The sequence below is a fragment of the Mytilus galloprovincialis genome, chromosome 7 (assembly GCF_965363235.1).
Source record: "Mytilus galloprovincialis chromosome 7, xbMytGall1.hap1.1, whole genome shotgun sequence".
Taxonomy (NCBI): domain Eukaryota; kingdom Metazoa; phylum Mollusca; class Bivalvia; order Mytilida; family Mytilidae; genus Mytilus; species Mytilus galloprovincialis.
In genome coordinates, this window is record NC_134844.1 from 7,630,253 (window position 1) to 7,647,414 (window position 17,162).

Below are 17,162 nucleotides of genomic sequence, written 5' to 3' on the forward strand. Positions count from 1 at the left end.
CTTGAATTTTGCTTGTTCTCCAATTTGTGCGAAACAGTCAACACAGAAAATAATAGTATTATATTGATGTCTAATAGAAAACAAAATATATATTTCCTTGAATATCTTTTGATAATTCTAACATAAAACCATGTATACTTTGTTGAAAAAGACACAAATTTGGGAAAATGAAGGACATAGATTAATGTAACTTCTGTGACACAATAAATATCAAAGAACAGAGTTCTAATGTCCCCTGTGTTGCACTTATTAGTCTATTAAAATTAGATATTTCATAGGGATTATTCTTTTTTTTTTTTAAAGTGGATCGTCCACCATTATAGAACTTGTCTGATATATTACTGTTATTAAACTATAGTAAAAATTTGGTAAGAATTGTACATGTGAGAATGCTAACTACTTAAGCCATTTTCCATTAATTTAATATTTCCAAGGTACATAACTCTTTTTAAAAAGTCGATCGTCCACCATTTTAGAACCTGTTTGAGGTATTGATGATATTTTAAAAGTAATAGTATAAGTTTTATAAAAATCTGGCAAGAATTGTACTCATGAGGGCATTAACAAGACCAGATGGACGTACAGACAGACACTCATATGTACACAATGATGATCTTCCATTATTTCCATATCCCCTGCGACATGCTACCCAGGGGACAAAAAGTGCACATGAAGGTAACAATAATTTTTTTTTTTGTTACCTGCCGTTATTGTATTCTGCAAAGTATGCAATAAAAAATGAATGATTAATGTGAGAAATCTCTTAAATAAATTCAAACTATCAAATTTTTATGTTAAATTATTCACATGATTTAACTCCCAGATATATATATATTGACATTAATCTTTGCCTTTGGTGGTTAATACACATTATTGCTATTCCCGGCTGACCTGGCCGCTTGAACTTTTAACGTCATACAACAATTACTTTTCCATTGTGGTGTCAGATATTTTGTTTTTTTTTATGCCAAAATTTATGGGGAACCTGTGTGATAAGGGGACAAAGTCCCCTATTATGGTAGAAAAATCAATAAAAAAAAAATAAAAATCGGGCAAAAATTACCGAAATTTTCAGTACTAATCATGCTAATGAACTCGAAATCATCAACTTTTTTATTTTCAGACTTTTTTATATTCCTGCATTTGCGCAGCAATCTACTTCTTTTTCCGGTCGTTTGCATGAGACTTTGAGTAAAATATATATTTATCAGTCTAGTAAAATATAGGAATGAACTCAATACTTATTAATTTCATTTTTGATAATTCCTTGATATGAAAAAAACATTACCTGATGATAGCGTTTCTTTGTTTTCATTGAATATGATGTCATAACATAAATAAGGTCACAACTAAAATCCCTAACAACAGAACCAACCAGATGCTCCTCAGGGCACAGCTTTATACAACTGCAGAGGTCGAACCCTGAACAGTTGGGGCAAGTATGGACACAACATTTAAGCTTGATACAGCTCTGAATTTGGATTGTGATTAAATAGTTGACACAACATAGGTTTCTGACACAGAATGAATGTGGTCTAAGAACTTAAACTTAAAAACTTAAAAGTTTTAAATTGGACATTTACCTATTATGGTCCAATATCCCAAATCTAAATACATGGTTAGATTCAGCATATCATAGAACCCCATGAATTCAATTTTTGATGAAATCAAATAATATTCAATTTTAGACCCTTTTTAATTAGACCTCAATGTGGACCAATTTGATAACCGGGCCCAAATATTAAAAATATAAATACATGGTTAGATTAAGCATATTGAAGAACCGCATATATTCATTTTTTGTTGAAATCAAACAAAGTTTAATTTTTGACCCTTTGGACCTTAATGTACAAAAAATGATGTAGATCAATTTAAAAACGAGACAATACTCTGCAATTGAATATTTTTTGCTATTGCGCAAAACTGTGCAATTGAAAATTTCTTGCTATTGTGAAATATTGTGCAATTAGATATTTCTTGCTATTGTGCAATACTGTGCAATTAAAGATTTCTTGCTATTGCACAATACTGTGCAATTGAAGATTTCTTGCTATTGCGCAATACTGTGCAATTGAAAATTTCTTGCTATTGCACAATACTGTGTAATTAAAAATTTCTTGCTATTGAGAAATACTGTGCAATTGAAAATTTCTTGCTATTGCACAATACTTAATATAATAATTTTGGAACCCAATTTGGACCAACTTGAAAACTTGGCCCATTATCAAAAATCTAAGTACATGTTTAGATTCAGCATATCAAAGAACCCAAGAATTCAATTTTTGTTAAAATCAAGCTAAGGTTAATAATTTTTGGCCCCTTTGGACCTTAATGGAGACCAATTTGAAAACAGTACCAAAAATTAAGAATCTGAAAACACGGTAAGATTTGGCATATATCAAAGATCCCCAATAATTCATTTTTTGATGAAATCAAACAAAGTTTAATTTTGGACCCTTTAGGCCCCTCATTCGTTGGGACCAAAACTCCCAAAATCAATCCAAACCTTTCTTTTGTGGTCATAAACCTTGTGTTAAAATTTCATAGATTTCTATTAACTTATACTAAAGTTATTGTGCAAAAACTAAGAAAAATGCTTATTTGGGACCTGTTTTTGGTCCCTAATTCCTAAACTGTTGTAACTTAAAACTTCCAAAATCAATCCCAACTTTCCTTTTGTGGTCATAGACCTTATGTTAAAATTTCATAGAATTCTGTTCACTTATACTAAAGAATTATACGAAAACCAAGAAAAATGCTTATGGACCCTTTTTGGCCCCTAATTGCTAAACTGTTGGAACCAAAACACCCAAAATCAATCCCAACCTTTCTTTTATGGTGATAAACCTTGTGTTTAACTTTCATAGATTTCTATTAGCTTTTACTAAAGTTAGAGTGCAAAAACCAAATCTCTTCGGAATATGAAGACAATGACAACGTGATACCAATATACGACCAAAAAATTTTCAATTTTTGCGGTCGTATAAAAATTTGAAACATTACGGTATTTTCATTTCTTTTTAACAGATTTTGAAGTTAAAATATGTTTGAATTAAAAACAAATGAAAAAGAAAAATTCATACAGACTTTGTCCCCTTTCACAGGTATAATGCCTGCCTCATATTATCCAGTAATAGCAGAAAAATAGCAATAAGGTGTATTAAAACAACTCACTATTCTTAAATATGAATACAAATGAGAGGGTGGTAAAGGGAGGTGCTTGCACAGAAAAAAAGTGACATGACTTAATTTCGGGTTGAACATGAAATAATTTCTGTCATGAATGTTGCACTAAAAAATAAAGACTTTGATGTAAACCTTTTGTGACTGAGTCACTGCCCTCTAGAATATATGTACTCTTTGTTTTACTTAATATTCCCGATAAAGTATACACATTTATGATATGAATGGGTTACAGCTTTTATAAAAAGTATATAACTATCTTAGCTTTTAAAATGCAAAGAAAGGAACAACATCATAGACCTTTCCGCTTTATCAAAAAAACAAAATACAATCATTGTCTTTGAAATTTATTTCTAATACAAAGCATTTGAAAATCACAATGCACGTAAAATTAAATAAGCAGAACACTTTAAACGAGGCACCTGTCTTGCATGACTGAACGTCAAATAAAAAAGTAGAAACACGTTGAACGTGAAATAAAAAACGGTGATCATGTTGCACGAAAATAACCCTTTGCCACCCTCAAATGAACAAGATGTCCATTTAATGATAGGTGAAAGCATGTTTTTAGATACAGTCAAAATAATTATGAGGTCTTAGGCTATTTTAAATTTTTGCTTTGACGCCTTCCTGCAACTTAAGGCATCAAAGAAAATAAATAATTTTTAATATGGGGACGAAGTCCCTATTTATGGTAGAAAAATCAATGGAAAAAAAAAAAATCTGGAAAATTTCCCAAATTTTTCATTATACATTGTACATGTTGTACTAATGAACTAAAAATCGTGAACTTTTTTTTCAGATCTACTTCCTATTCCGGTCTTGTTTGAATGAGACTTTAAATTAGATGTATATTAATTTATCAACATATCAACAAATATAGGACGGAATTCAACACCCAATCATTTTTAATAATTGTTTGATATGAAAAAAACGTTTCCTGACAACAGCGTTTCTTTGTTTACATTGAATATGGCGTCATAACTTAAATAATGTCACAACTAAATCCCTAACAACATAACCAATATCCGAAACGTTACGGTATTTCCGTTTCTTTTATCAACATGTTTGAATTTAAAAAAAATAATACAGACTTCGTCCCCATTTACAGGTAATGACTGCCTCATATTACACCTTATCGCTATTTGTCAGCCATGACTGGATATCACACAGGTTCCCGTAAAATTTTGACGTCATACATGGAAAGTGATTGTTGGATGCGTCAAAAGTTCAAGAGGAGGGGGCAGCGGGCATTAATGATAATGTGTATCACCTTTCAAGATTTCATAATTATTTGGACTATTCTTCTTCTCTAAGTAAATTCCTCCGCAACGGAGCACCCGTGTCACACGGTATAAAAAAATCCCTTATTTTTATTTATTGCTGTTTTAAAAACATGGAGCAGACTAGATTAGAATATATACAATCCTTAAAAGATTATTGTTGTCATAAAACCGTTTATTAATGTAAAAAAAAACACTAAAATAAAAATATTTACACCTACTATTTTATGTACATTAAGCATATAATAATGTTAGTCAAAATATCTTAAAACGCACAGATTAAAAAGGAGTGAAATAGATTTACTGTTAAAAGGTAAAAGGACATAGTTTATTTATTCATTTATTTCTTGACAGAAAAAAAAATAAAAGGATTAATAAAAATATAGATTATTTAATGGTCTGGGATTTATCATTACTATTTTTTAGGGCGAACGAACCTGACACCTTTAGGCTTTACCAATCTCCTCACCAGAGATGGTTCATGTAAACTGTATTTAAATAAAGTCATTTGTATATATTATTAAAGTTAAATTAACCTTATTGGCTGACAAAGAGTATTTGGTACTATCAATGCTTGTTTAACCATTGAAGATGTCATCGTTAAAATTTGTTTGTTTTCGCTTTTTAAAACAAGGGCGCAGACATCTTGAATCACGCGAAATCACGTTCACTGCGAGAAGAGTTAATTGATTCAGATTGAACAATCGTTTGAAGAAGCTGCAAAACAAAAATCATGTCTAGTGCAGTACAAAGATTACAAAAACAGCTAACACAGCTGAGAGAAGAAGCTAAAGTTGAAAGAATACCAGTCTCACAAGCAATTGAAGTGTAAGATAGAAAGATTTGCGATGTCAAACTGTTTATAAAAAAGGGGGAGAATGTTGTCTCAAAAATCCTGAAGCTTATGTTTCACACTTGTTAAGTATGTGTGTCCAAGGACAAGTTAATATCACATGGCATATTATACAGGAATGCATGTGTGTAAATGCTTTAACTGCTGACTCAGTCCCTACTAAAAAAAATATTGGGTTTATGATACAACTCAGAACAAAGACATAGACCTTTTTTTGGGAAATACATGTAAAGACAACACAGGTCACTTTTAAAGACAACTCTGACCACTTTAAAACATGTTTAAGTAAACTTGAACCTCAATGGAGGGGGACTAATTCTTTGACTTAATATGATCAATCTGTAGAAATCAACATACATTTTGTACATGCTATAAGGGCATTTTTGGTCATTCTAATGTTTAGGAACTTATATCTGTATCTGTTTGTTACACAGTGCAGGATCCAATTGTGGATATATGTGCACTGGAAGGAGAGCTAGTTGGTTAGTCCAACCGTTTGAGGGCAGCTGTGAAACTCTCCACTGTCTTTTGTCATGCAATATATTCTCTTCCAGATGGTTCAAATGCACTGTTGTTTTTGAAAATAAAAAAGTTCTTTCGATTATATCTGCTTTGTAGTCAATCAATTTGTATATATATGATGATAATTGAGGAGAAACTGATAAGAGTACTAGAAAAAGAAGACTCATTCAACTTAGGCCACACCAATTACTTTAATTCCTTGTTTGACAGACCCGCCCGCACATTTTTTTCAAAACAGAATTTTTTAATTTTTTTTATATTCCCGCTTCCCGCATCTGGAAATGTAATCATGTCCATTTCCCACACATTTTTTTTGGTAAATGATATACTGTTATACCACTGTCCCAGGTTGGGGGAAGGTTGGGATCCCGCTAACATGCTTAACCCCACCTCATTATTTATGTATGTGCCTGTCCCAAGTCAGGAGCCTGTAATTCAGTGGTTGTCGTTTGTTTATGTGTTACATATTTGTTTTCGTTCATATTTTTACTTAAATAAGGCAGTTAATTTTCTCGTTTGAAAATTTGTTTTACATTGTCTTATCTGGGCCTTTTATAGCTCACTATGCGGTATGGGCTTTGCTGATTGTTGAAGGCCGTACGGTGACCTATAGTTGTTAATGTCTGTGTCATTTTGGTCTTTTGTGGATAGTTGTCTCATTGGCAATCATACCACATCTTCTTTTTTATATAAAAAGATATCAACATTTGTTTAATCAGATTTTATTACCTATAAGCACCCCACCACACTGTGTAAATATCTGTGAGAATATTTGTTTCAGTATGAAACCAATTTATCCTAAGTGGGAGTGCTCCGATATAAATATATAACAGCAGTTGAATACCTGTAAAGAACAAAACATTGGTTTCTTTCCCCCTTACTCATATTCCCTATCAACAGTCAGGGGACTTACTGAAATAAGTGATTTTTAAATCACTTATTTGAGTAGCAAATTAGAAGTTTTTTTCACAAATTGTGATTTTGTAGTTTTACCAAAATTTAAAACACATAAATAAAAGTTTAAATAATATCTTTTCATTAGTAAAATTGAAAAAAAATGTAATTTTTGCCTCTTTTAAGTAGCAAGGTTTATGCCTTTGATGCTATCATTTAGCTGCAAATTCTATTTTAGTTGAAAAAATGCTGTAATAATGGCTTTACATAATGAACTAATACTTTCTTAACAGATTTTTCCCAGCAGTGGGAGTATTTTTCCTGTAAAGTTCAAGGTTTCATCTTTCAGATTATGTAATAAAATTCTACTGTTCACAATAAAAATTTTACTGTTCGGGGGGTGTTGAAAATAGTGGGGTTATTAAAATAATGATACTTAAAGAAGTGATTTTTGAGAAGGAAATTGAGGTATGATACTTAAACAAGTGATTTTATGTCATTATCCTAGATTCAGTACAAGGTCATCACCTGAAATGACCTGGTCATCCTAGACAACACAGATGTTGGTTCTGATAAGTTTAGAAACATAATTTAAATTAGTCCCTGGATCATTAGTATTCTATATTTAAAGCTACAGTAAAATTAAATCACTTCTTCTAGTGATTATTTTGTACTACTTAAATAGGTGATTATTAAAGAAAGACAACTTTTACTTCCAACCTGTATAGAAATAATGTTACTTGAATCAGTGACATCAGACTTGGACTTCTGTTGGACTGAATTTTAATGTGCGTATTGTTATGCGTTTACTTTTCTACATTGGCTAGAGGTATAGGGGGAGGGTTGAGATCTCACAAACATGTTTAACCCCGCCGCATTTTTGCGTCTGTCCCAAGTCAGGAGCCTCTGGCCTTTGTTAGTCTTGTATTATTTTAATTTTAGTTTCTTGTGTACAATTTGGAAATTAGTATGGCGTTCATTATCACTGAACTAGTATATAATTGTTAAGGGGCCAGCTGAAGGACGCCTCCGGGTGCGGGAATTTCTCGCTACATTGAAGACCTGTTGGTGACCTTCTGCTGTTGTTTTTTTTCTTTCTATGGTCGGGTTGTTGTCTCTTTGGCACATTCCCCATTTCCATTCTCAATTTTATTTAGAAAATCACTCATTTAAGTAAGTCCCCTGACTGAGCAAAAAATGTTCGTTGTGAGAATAAAGTAAAAAGAAGTTCTGAAGGATTTGCCTTCAACTGTAATTATATTGTATGCTGGCGAAACAAAACTATCCATAACTGCTGCATGTTTATGCACCTGTCCTGATTGATTCAGGGGCCTGTCGTTCAGAAGTTGTCGTTTGTTGATGCGGTTCATTGGTATTTTCCTGTTGGCCTGTTTAGATATATATAAATTAGATCGTTGGTTCTCCTGTTTGAATTATGTACACTCATAATTTTAGGGTCCTTTATAGCTTGCTGTTTGATGATGGTCTGGATCAAAGCCCTGTGTAAAAGGCCGTACTTTGACCTGTGTTTGTCATTATCAGGTTGGGAGCAACCCTCCCTCAGACAAGGGGTCATTTTACTGATGTAGAAATTAAAATAGAAATACCAAGAATGTGTATAGTGCTACTAAAAAACCTTTGAAAACTTAGAATGTTTTACTCAAAAAGAGGAGAAATACATCATATTTTAAACCACTTTTCTAAAAGAGGGTTCCACTTATTTTGAATAATATTGAACTGTTAAAGTAAATATGTTAACATGGTAAAAGTCCAGGAATTTTACAAAATTCTTGGACATGTTTTGACCATTTAATACCAGATAGATATATAGTTCTTTTGCAAAATATGAGCCCTTTTGTACTAAAAAGTGTTTTTTTTTTTACAAAAAAATATATTATAACTTATGTCAGGGACTTTCTATACTTATTTACTTAGTATAGAAAGACCCTGCTAATATTGACCCCTCATAAAAGGGATATTTATAAAATTAAGGGGTTGTTCCCAAACTGATTATGGCTTGGATGGAGAATTGTCTCATTGTCAGTCACACATACATAGACCAGATTTAATAATTCAGTTATTTCTTGGTGAACGGGAAAATTACTTCATAAAGTAAAGAAATGTCAAAGTACAAGTGATAAATCAAGTTTGTATAAATGTCAAAACCTATTATTTTATGTTTACAAAAAAAAAAATCACTCGCCTGAACTTTTCAAGCTTCGCCTCAAAAATTTGCAAATTAAATCTGTTTTTATTAAAATTTTCAAATCGCTCGCTCGCCCCAAATTTTGGAGTCCAAAAATCCGTAGAACAAGAAATTTAATTGGTGTGGCCTTATGATACAGAATTTCTGTGGAAAAGAAAAATAATGGAAATGAATAAAAATTCAAGATTCTTGAATTGTTTTGACCAGTGTTTTTAACTGGTAAATTTATTCAAACAGGTCAAACTTGTCATTCAAACTGGTCTGTAGTTGTCTACATAAAAAGAAGTTCAATTTGTGTTTAAATTGGTCAGAATTGTCGTTGTTCCAAGTCTTGTTATATATATAAATCCTCATTCCACATGAACAGTCCATTAGTACTCAACAAGTGAGATGTGAGAAATAGACCATTTATACATGAAGCTTACTATGTGGCATAGGATTTGCTCATTGTTGAAGGCCTATTCACACTTCAAAAATTTAATATTTTGAAAATTTTATTTTTCATCTTTACTTGCTACAAGTTTTCTTGTTGTCATTGGATATTTCTTCTTGTGTTGTGGCTCCTTGAATGAATTATGAAGTCATATTCAGTAAATTATTTATTACTGAATGACTATCATGAATATGCTTGACCTTAAACTCCCATATACAAATTTTAAAAAATCAATAAAAGTTATTTAGTACAAATGTATGATAATTTTGTTAATGATATTTACCACAAACATGACAAATAGAATAATGTCATATATGTCAAATGAGTTTCACAATAGACTGTAGACTGTGTATTCATGATAGAATTTAATAATATTTAAACAATGATATTTTCTGTTGGTAAATTGTATGTTATAAATGTACATAAACTAGTATACATGTACATGTATGTGCTCACAAGTCAAGCACTTATTAGTGTTTGAGTTTAAAGAGTAACACCAAAGAGAATTCCAATTACTGTTACCTTGTTATTTTATTTTAGTGTAAAGAGTAACTTCAAATTTACATATTAAAGAGCATTCAAAGAAGATGCTTAAGTTTTCTGCTTACTGTTAAATTGCTATTTTTGGTGGAAGAAGACTTCAAGTCTTCTGAAGGCCAATGGTGCCGACTTTAAAATCATTGAATTCTCCGTATGCCGCATTCGTTTCTGTGTATTACAATTTCATAACAACTTCTGATTCCTGACACCGATTTTTACACATGATTAAGCATCTGAATCATTTAATTTGTAAATTAGGATTGAAAAACAATCACTATCGTAAATATGTACCCTTTTATTTATGTAAATTATTAGATTTCATCTCATCTACATGAACATTATTTGTTTACTTGTAACCGGATGTTTTTACTTTAGATATTTGAAGTACGCATGCATGAATTTGGTATCGGGACAACTCGCCCTGTTTACATGTTCGCCCTTGAAGTTACGAATTTGCAGACAAGAAGATTTTGTTTTTAATAAATAGAAAGGATCTATTTCTTATAAAATTGTTTTCTTTATTCATTGTTTTCCTTTGTCATGTGAATAAGATGCCCTTCTACTTCAAATGGCTTGAATCTATTTATAAAATTATTCAAGACTCAGTTGACAAGAGCAGTACGTTACTGTTGGGAGAATTTTGATTAAACTCTAAATGCTCATAGAATAAGACATATAATCTAAACTGAATGTACCTCCTTCTGAATAATTATAGCAATATAAATATAAATCCCTTTTGACAAGAGAAATCTGACTTTTGTCAGAAATATTTGTTTCACATGTGCAAAGGTAATTGTAAAGCAAAATTATATCCGGGTGAAAGTTGATCCGGAGGAAAAAATGTCACAGTAGTTGTTATTTTTTTCTCTGGAGGAAAATATTTCCCTGGGATATTTTTTCCTTTGCCGTGAAATTCTATCTGGATAGTTAACTTATTGAATAGTTATTAGAAAAAACTTTTCCTTTGAAAATACTATGAAATAATCATAGTGTATTTGAAATAAAGCAAAATTGTTAAAAAAAATGTATTATAGTGGGAAATAATTTCACAAATTATCCTTGAAAAAATTTCCTGAAATATTCAATAAAATTGAGAATGGAAATGGGGAATGTGCCAAAGAGACAACAACCTCACCATAGAAAAAAACAACAGCAGAAGGTCACTAACAGGTCTTCAATGTAGCGAGAAATTCCTGCACCCGGAGGCGTCCTTCAGCTGGCCCCTAAACAATTATATACTAGTTCAGTGATAATGAACGCCATACTAATTTCCAAATTGTACACAAGAAACTAAAATTAAAATAATACAAGACTAACAAAGGCCAGAGGTTCCTGACTTGGGACAGGCGCAAAAATGTGGCGGGGTTAAACATGTTTGTGAGATCTCAACCCTCCCCCTATACCTCTAGCCAATGTAGAAAAGTAAACGCATAACAATACGCTCATTAAAATTCAGTCCAAGAGAAGTCCGAGTCTGATGTCAGAAGATGTAACCAAAGAAAATAAACAAAATGACAATAATACATAAATAACAACAGACTACTAGCAGTTAACTGACATGCCAGCTCCAAACTTCAATTAAACTGACTGAAAGATTATGATTTCATCATATGAACATCAGGCACAATCCTTCCCGTTAGGGGTTTAGTATCATACCATCATAACATATATGAGAAGAACATAACCCGTGTCATGCCAACAACTGGTTTTTTAATAAATGTGTTTAGTTCCGATGCAAAGACCCTATAAGTGAATCAATATTAACGCCAAAATATGCAATCTTTAATGACCTGACAACAGTATCGTAACTATATCCCTTCTTAATAAGTCTATTCAAAGGTTTTGTTAGTTTTTGAGGTGAATACTGACACCTTTGTGCTTTATAAAGAATATTTCCATAAAATATTGGACTTGAAATACCTGAACGTATAAGAAGTCTGCATGTTGAGCTATATTTACGAATGATGTCCTTATACCGATGATAAAATTTAGTAAATGTTTTGACTAGTTTGTGATATCGAAAACCCTGGTGTAATAATTTTTCAGTAATACATAAATTTCTCTCGTTAAAATCTAAAACATTGTTACATACACGAGTAAATCGTACAAGTTGAGATATATAAACGCCGTAAGATGGTGACAAGGGAATTCGAACATCACCATCTAAAAATGGATAATTAACGATAGGAAATGAAAAATCATCTCTTTTATCATAAATTTTAGTATTCAGCTTTCCGTTAGTGATATAGATATCAAGATCGAGGAAAGGACAGTGGTCATTGTTAGTATTAGCTTTATTTAAAGTAAGTTCAGCAGGATAAATTTCTTTAATATACATACTGAAGTTGTCATTATTGAGAGCCAAAATATCATCCAAATATCTAAAAGTATTATTAAATTTGTTTATCAGATGTTGTTTTGATGAGTCTTTGCTTACTTTTGTCAAAAATTGTAACTCATAGCAATACAAAAACAGGTACGCAATAAGTGGTGCACAGTTAGTCCCCATTGGAATTCCGATAATCTGACGATATACGGAATTCCCAAAGCGAACAAAAATGTTATCTAGTAAAAAGAAAATTATCATGAAACATAGGGAAGAAAATACATGTAAAAGTGAGTTGTTTTCAGATCTCAGTACAAATATAAATTTAAAGTAAGGTAGAAATATAGTTGCATTACCACTGTTAACAGTAATAGAAGAATTTGATTATGATGGTATTTTTAAGTATATAAATAGTTTTGTCTGGGGTCACAGATGTGGTTGTTGATTATATGGAAATCAGATAATTCATAGCATAACAATATATTGGAACAAAAGCATGTTTAACAGCTGGATAGTTTTTACCTGTAAAATGTTATCTGTCTTATTAAATCAAGTTGTAAGTCATCTTTTTATATAAATGAATATATAAAAAATAAGATTCAAGGAAAAATTTCACTATAAAATAGATTCAGAAATATATTATATTAATATTATGACTTTAAAATATAAATTGTTCATAATTACCTCCCTTTGATAAATTATGCAAATTTGGTCTACCTTTGTGAAACATTTTATAATTATAGTCAGGTATATATTGATTGTGAGTAACGAACATAGTAGTTAATGGGACTCTATTTCACACAGTTCTGTGAAATATAGTACGGCAAATATATACCGGTACATACTATCCGCATAACACAGATAGATTTTCACTCCTCTGGAAAAAATAAATCTGTGCAATACCATGCCTGGAAAAAAATTACCGGGACAAATTATCCTCAGGATAAAATATCACAGAGGAAGAAATAAACCGTTACATAATCACGTGTGGCGGCCATATTGGTTTGTTTACAAATATGTGAAGAAGCCTCTAGAACCATGACCTAAACATAAATAGTCTTCCGAAAACGTAAACTTTATGCAATACTATTTTGTCAATCATGATTATGTTCATAAATTTAAATTTGATTATTTAAAGAAATAAAATTATAACAATTACGATTTTAGATTCTACACAGACATCTATTTATAGCCAAATTAGTTTACCTGTGTGAAAATGTAAATAGTGGTCTAAATGGATGTTAATTTGTTACTAAACAAGTAAAGACAAACTATGGATGGAAGATAATAATTCACATAAATATTTCAGGACATTTGATTTATTTTAATAAATATTATGATTTAAAAAATGCAAGTGCAAACATATTAACTTCTTCTTCTCCTTCTAATTTTACACAAAATTTTGAATCATCACCAAAAAGTATACAGACGTTTAGATTAATATAACAAAGAAGTCTTCTTTGTTATATTAATCTAAACATCTGTATACTTTTTGGTGATGATTCAAAATTTTATTTTTCAGTTATTTAGTATTTTGTATAAAAGGGGGAGGGTTTTTTACATGTCGCGCCGTATCTCAAAAACAATTTATGATTACTGCTTAAAACTTTACACACTTCTTTGTTATATTAATCTTAAAATCTGTATACTTTTTGGTTTTTATTCAAAATTTTATTTTAGTGATATTTAGTTTTTTTTAAGAAAAAAAGAGGGGGGGGTTCACATGTCCCTCCGTATCTCAAAAACAATAAATGGAACAAAGCAGCCTGATTAAGTGGGGCTGCTTTTATTGTAATCCAAATTACCTTTTATTCACCTTCTTCCACCTCAGAGCTATCAGCTCTTTGATTATTTCAGTATAAATAGCTACATGAATGAGCATCCCCAAAGGTGATGCGTTAATTATCCAGTGAACCAGTCTGGTTACTGTTACCTAGCTATTTTTATTTCAGTTTGTAGAGTTACACCAAAAAAGTATTCCCATTTATCATTGTTCATGTTGTTTATAGTAGTGAACCAGTCTGGTTACTGTTACTTTATTTGATTTCAGGATGAAGAGTTACATCACAGAGCATTCCCAAGGAGATGCTTTAGTAATAGGTGTGAACCAGTCAGATAACCCATTTAGAGACCAGAAATCCTGTGCCATTTTATAATTTTATACAGTTAATAGTCTTGGTGAGTATTATGGTAATTGTATTTCTATTGTCATATTGGTGTAAAGTAAAGTAAAATCAAAAAAATACTGAACTCCTTATATAGTTGGTCCTATGAAAATTCAAAAACGGAAAGTCCCTAATCAAAAGACAAAATCAAAAGCTCAAACAAACAAATGAAAAACAACTGTCATATTCCTGACTTGGTACAGGCATTTTCTTATGAAGAAAATGGTGGATTGAACTTGGTTTTATAGCTAGCTAAACCTCTCACTTGTATGACACTCACATCAAATTCCATTATATTGACAACAATGCATGAACAAAACAAACATACATATTAGGTAAAACTGTGAAAAATACAGCAGTAAGTAATGTGTTATAACCTTAATCACTAAAAAATAAATACAAATATGTAACAAAAAAGCACAAAATGGCATATAGACCCAGCTTATTCGCAAAAATTAAAGACAAGAATACACAAATTTACCATAGTACAATAACTCAATGATGATATGTATAAGTGCAGAGTTGCATCACATATGTAACAAATAAACATAAAAAGGCAAAACTCATAGCAAAAATGAAAGAAAAGCAACAATATATCCGATACATTGCTCTTTTATATAAGGGTGTAAGTTTATTGTTACAAAAAAATGTATATTTTGCACCCTAATATTTCATATGGTTTTATTAGTAATGTTTTTTTTACTTTTCAGGGAACCGTCTTATATGGAAAGGTTTTCTGTTTTATTTCCAAAATGACAGTAGAAAGGGCACAGTGCAAATTTTTTTTTTTAGATTTTTTTTAGAATTTTATTTTGTTAAAGCGCAGCTACATTTTTTCTATGGAGTAAAATGATGTTTTTGATTGAAATCCTCTCCATTATTCGACTTGACACTCTACAACAGAAATGTGGCCAGTATGTCGCATCTAGAATTATCATATTCACAGTTGATCTCCATCGTTGTGTCAGTACCAGAATTAACATATATATGCAAATTATTGGTGTCGTTTAAATTTGATGTTTTCTTGTGCAGTTGTGATTTATAACAATTTGGCAAAAAGTAATTTTTATTAAATATCTGTGTTTGAAAAAAAATTTTGATGTACTTGTTGAAAAAACTTGCTACAAGAAAACTTTAAATTACAAGAATATGAGAAAAGCACAGAAACGATGAATGGGAAGACATTGTTATGTATTTACTACTGCTTACTGGAAAAACAGCAGGTTATTTCTTCATGGAAATTAGATTTCAATAAGACAAACAATCATAAAAAGTGCTCGGCAGACACATACAAAATGAGAAAAATTGAAGAAAACGAGCACCACAAACAGATATATTTGTGGGAAGCCTTAAGAGAACTTTCAGTGAAAATTATTTCAGTATACAAGATATTGTATTTTTCCTTTGTAATGCAAGCATTAATTGTTTAATGGATTTTTCCTGTTAGATCAATTCTAAGCATGTAATTATACAGTTACTTCAAACCTAATTAAAACCTTTCTTTACATACCATACAGCATTGTGGGAAACTTTTGTTCAATAGACTAAAATTTCTACAGACTATAATAAATACTTAATTTACACTGCCAGAACTTATTGTATTGCCGTTACAGATGGAAATTAGCAATCATTAAACTCATTATACATGTTATACAGATAAATAATTGCAATTATTGGTGTAGAGGATGTTCTAAGAATGCCAAGAACATGTTTCAAAAAATATAAATATTAGCCCTGAGAAATGTTTTGAAATATAATTTGCATTTATTTATTTAGCACCAAAACATTTATGTTTTTTTCAATAATTAGATTAAATTTTATGTATGTGTAAGTAGTCAAGTACCTATTTATTTACATAGAAACAGAATACTATTTCCTTTTAAAATTTTATTTTTTTGTGAAGTTAGTTATCAGAGCAGGAAATAAATGTAACTATTTATGATTAGAGGGAAGTTAAATGATAAGTAGTAACTTTCAAGGTAACTATTTATGATTAGAGGGAAGTTAAATAATAAGAAGTAACTTTCAAGGTACATATAACATATATATTTACGTATTCACTACTGTTCAGACAGACATTTATCAAACTTTAAAAAGTTTTCTGTTATTTTTTTTAATCCACTTTGAATTTTATTGAGTAATGAAATCAAGATTTTGGGTCAACATCAACTAAACATCAACCTAACAACGCAATAAAACAATGACAGATTTTTTTCAAAGCTACATGAGTCTTGTACTTTACACATTTTTTTTATTGAATAACAATTTGCACATGTTAAAAATTATTTTTAATTCAAATTACATAAATCATATAAAAACCATTATAGTAATTCATGTGCCTTTTTTCGTGAATTTTGTGCTTTTGTTGCATGGAATAGCTTTTATTATATATAGGTTAATCACATATGTACAGACTTATTTATTTTTAAAATGATGTTGATTATTTTAACATTAGTTTTCATAATATAATGTATTATACACTCCAGCAACTTTTGTTTGCATGTTTTACTCAAATCCTTGTCAATATTTGCTAACTGTGCACTGACTGATATTGAAAGATAACAGTTTTTTGGAAAGTATACATGTATAGTCTGATAAAAAAGAATTGTTTACATTTTCCTAACAAAAATTAAAATCAGTTTAATTAAAAAAATATTAAACTTTGTGATGGACTATTTTCATTAAGTATGATTTAAAAATCTAAACTCTCTACATTATGAAATTGTTTTAAATTACCTGATGGTTTTTAAAGGCAAA

General features: G+C 30.6%; 2 protein-coding genes across 2 annotated transcripts in view; one reads left to right on the forward strand and one right to left on the reverse strand.

Annotated features, from left to right (window-relative positions):
• The window catches only part of LOC143082225 (tRNA wybutosine-synthesizing protein 2 homolog), an 18,250-nt gene extending 13,109 nt beyond the window's left edge, over positions 1–5,141 (reverse strand). The window contains exon 1 of the mRNA XM_076257809.1: positions 5,003–5,141. Within this exon, the coding sequence (XP_076113924.1) occupies positions 5,003–5,064 (62 nt within the window). The 5' untranslated portion in view covers positions 5,065–5,141. The remainder of the gene's footprint in view (positions 1–5,002) is intronic.
• Positions 5,129–15,622, forward strand: LOC143082224 (guanine nucleotide-binding protein G(I)/G(S)/G(O) subunit gamma-12-like). Its single transcript, XM_076257808.1, has 3 exons — positions 5,129–5,294; positions 14,291–14,418; positions 15,116–15,622. The coding sequence occupies exons 1-2, from the start codon at positions 5,200–5,202 to the stop codon at positions 14,394–14,396; spliced, it is 201 nt and encodes a 66-aa protein (XP_076113923.1). The 5' UTR covers positions 5,129–5,199; the 3' UTR covers positions 14,397–14,418; positions 15,116–15,622.
• Positions 15,623–17,162: the final 1,540 nt, after the last annotated feature.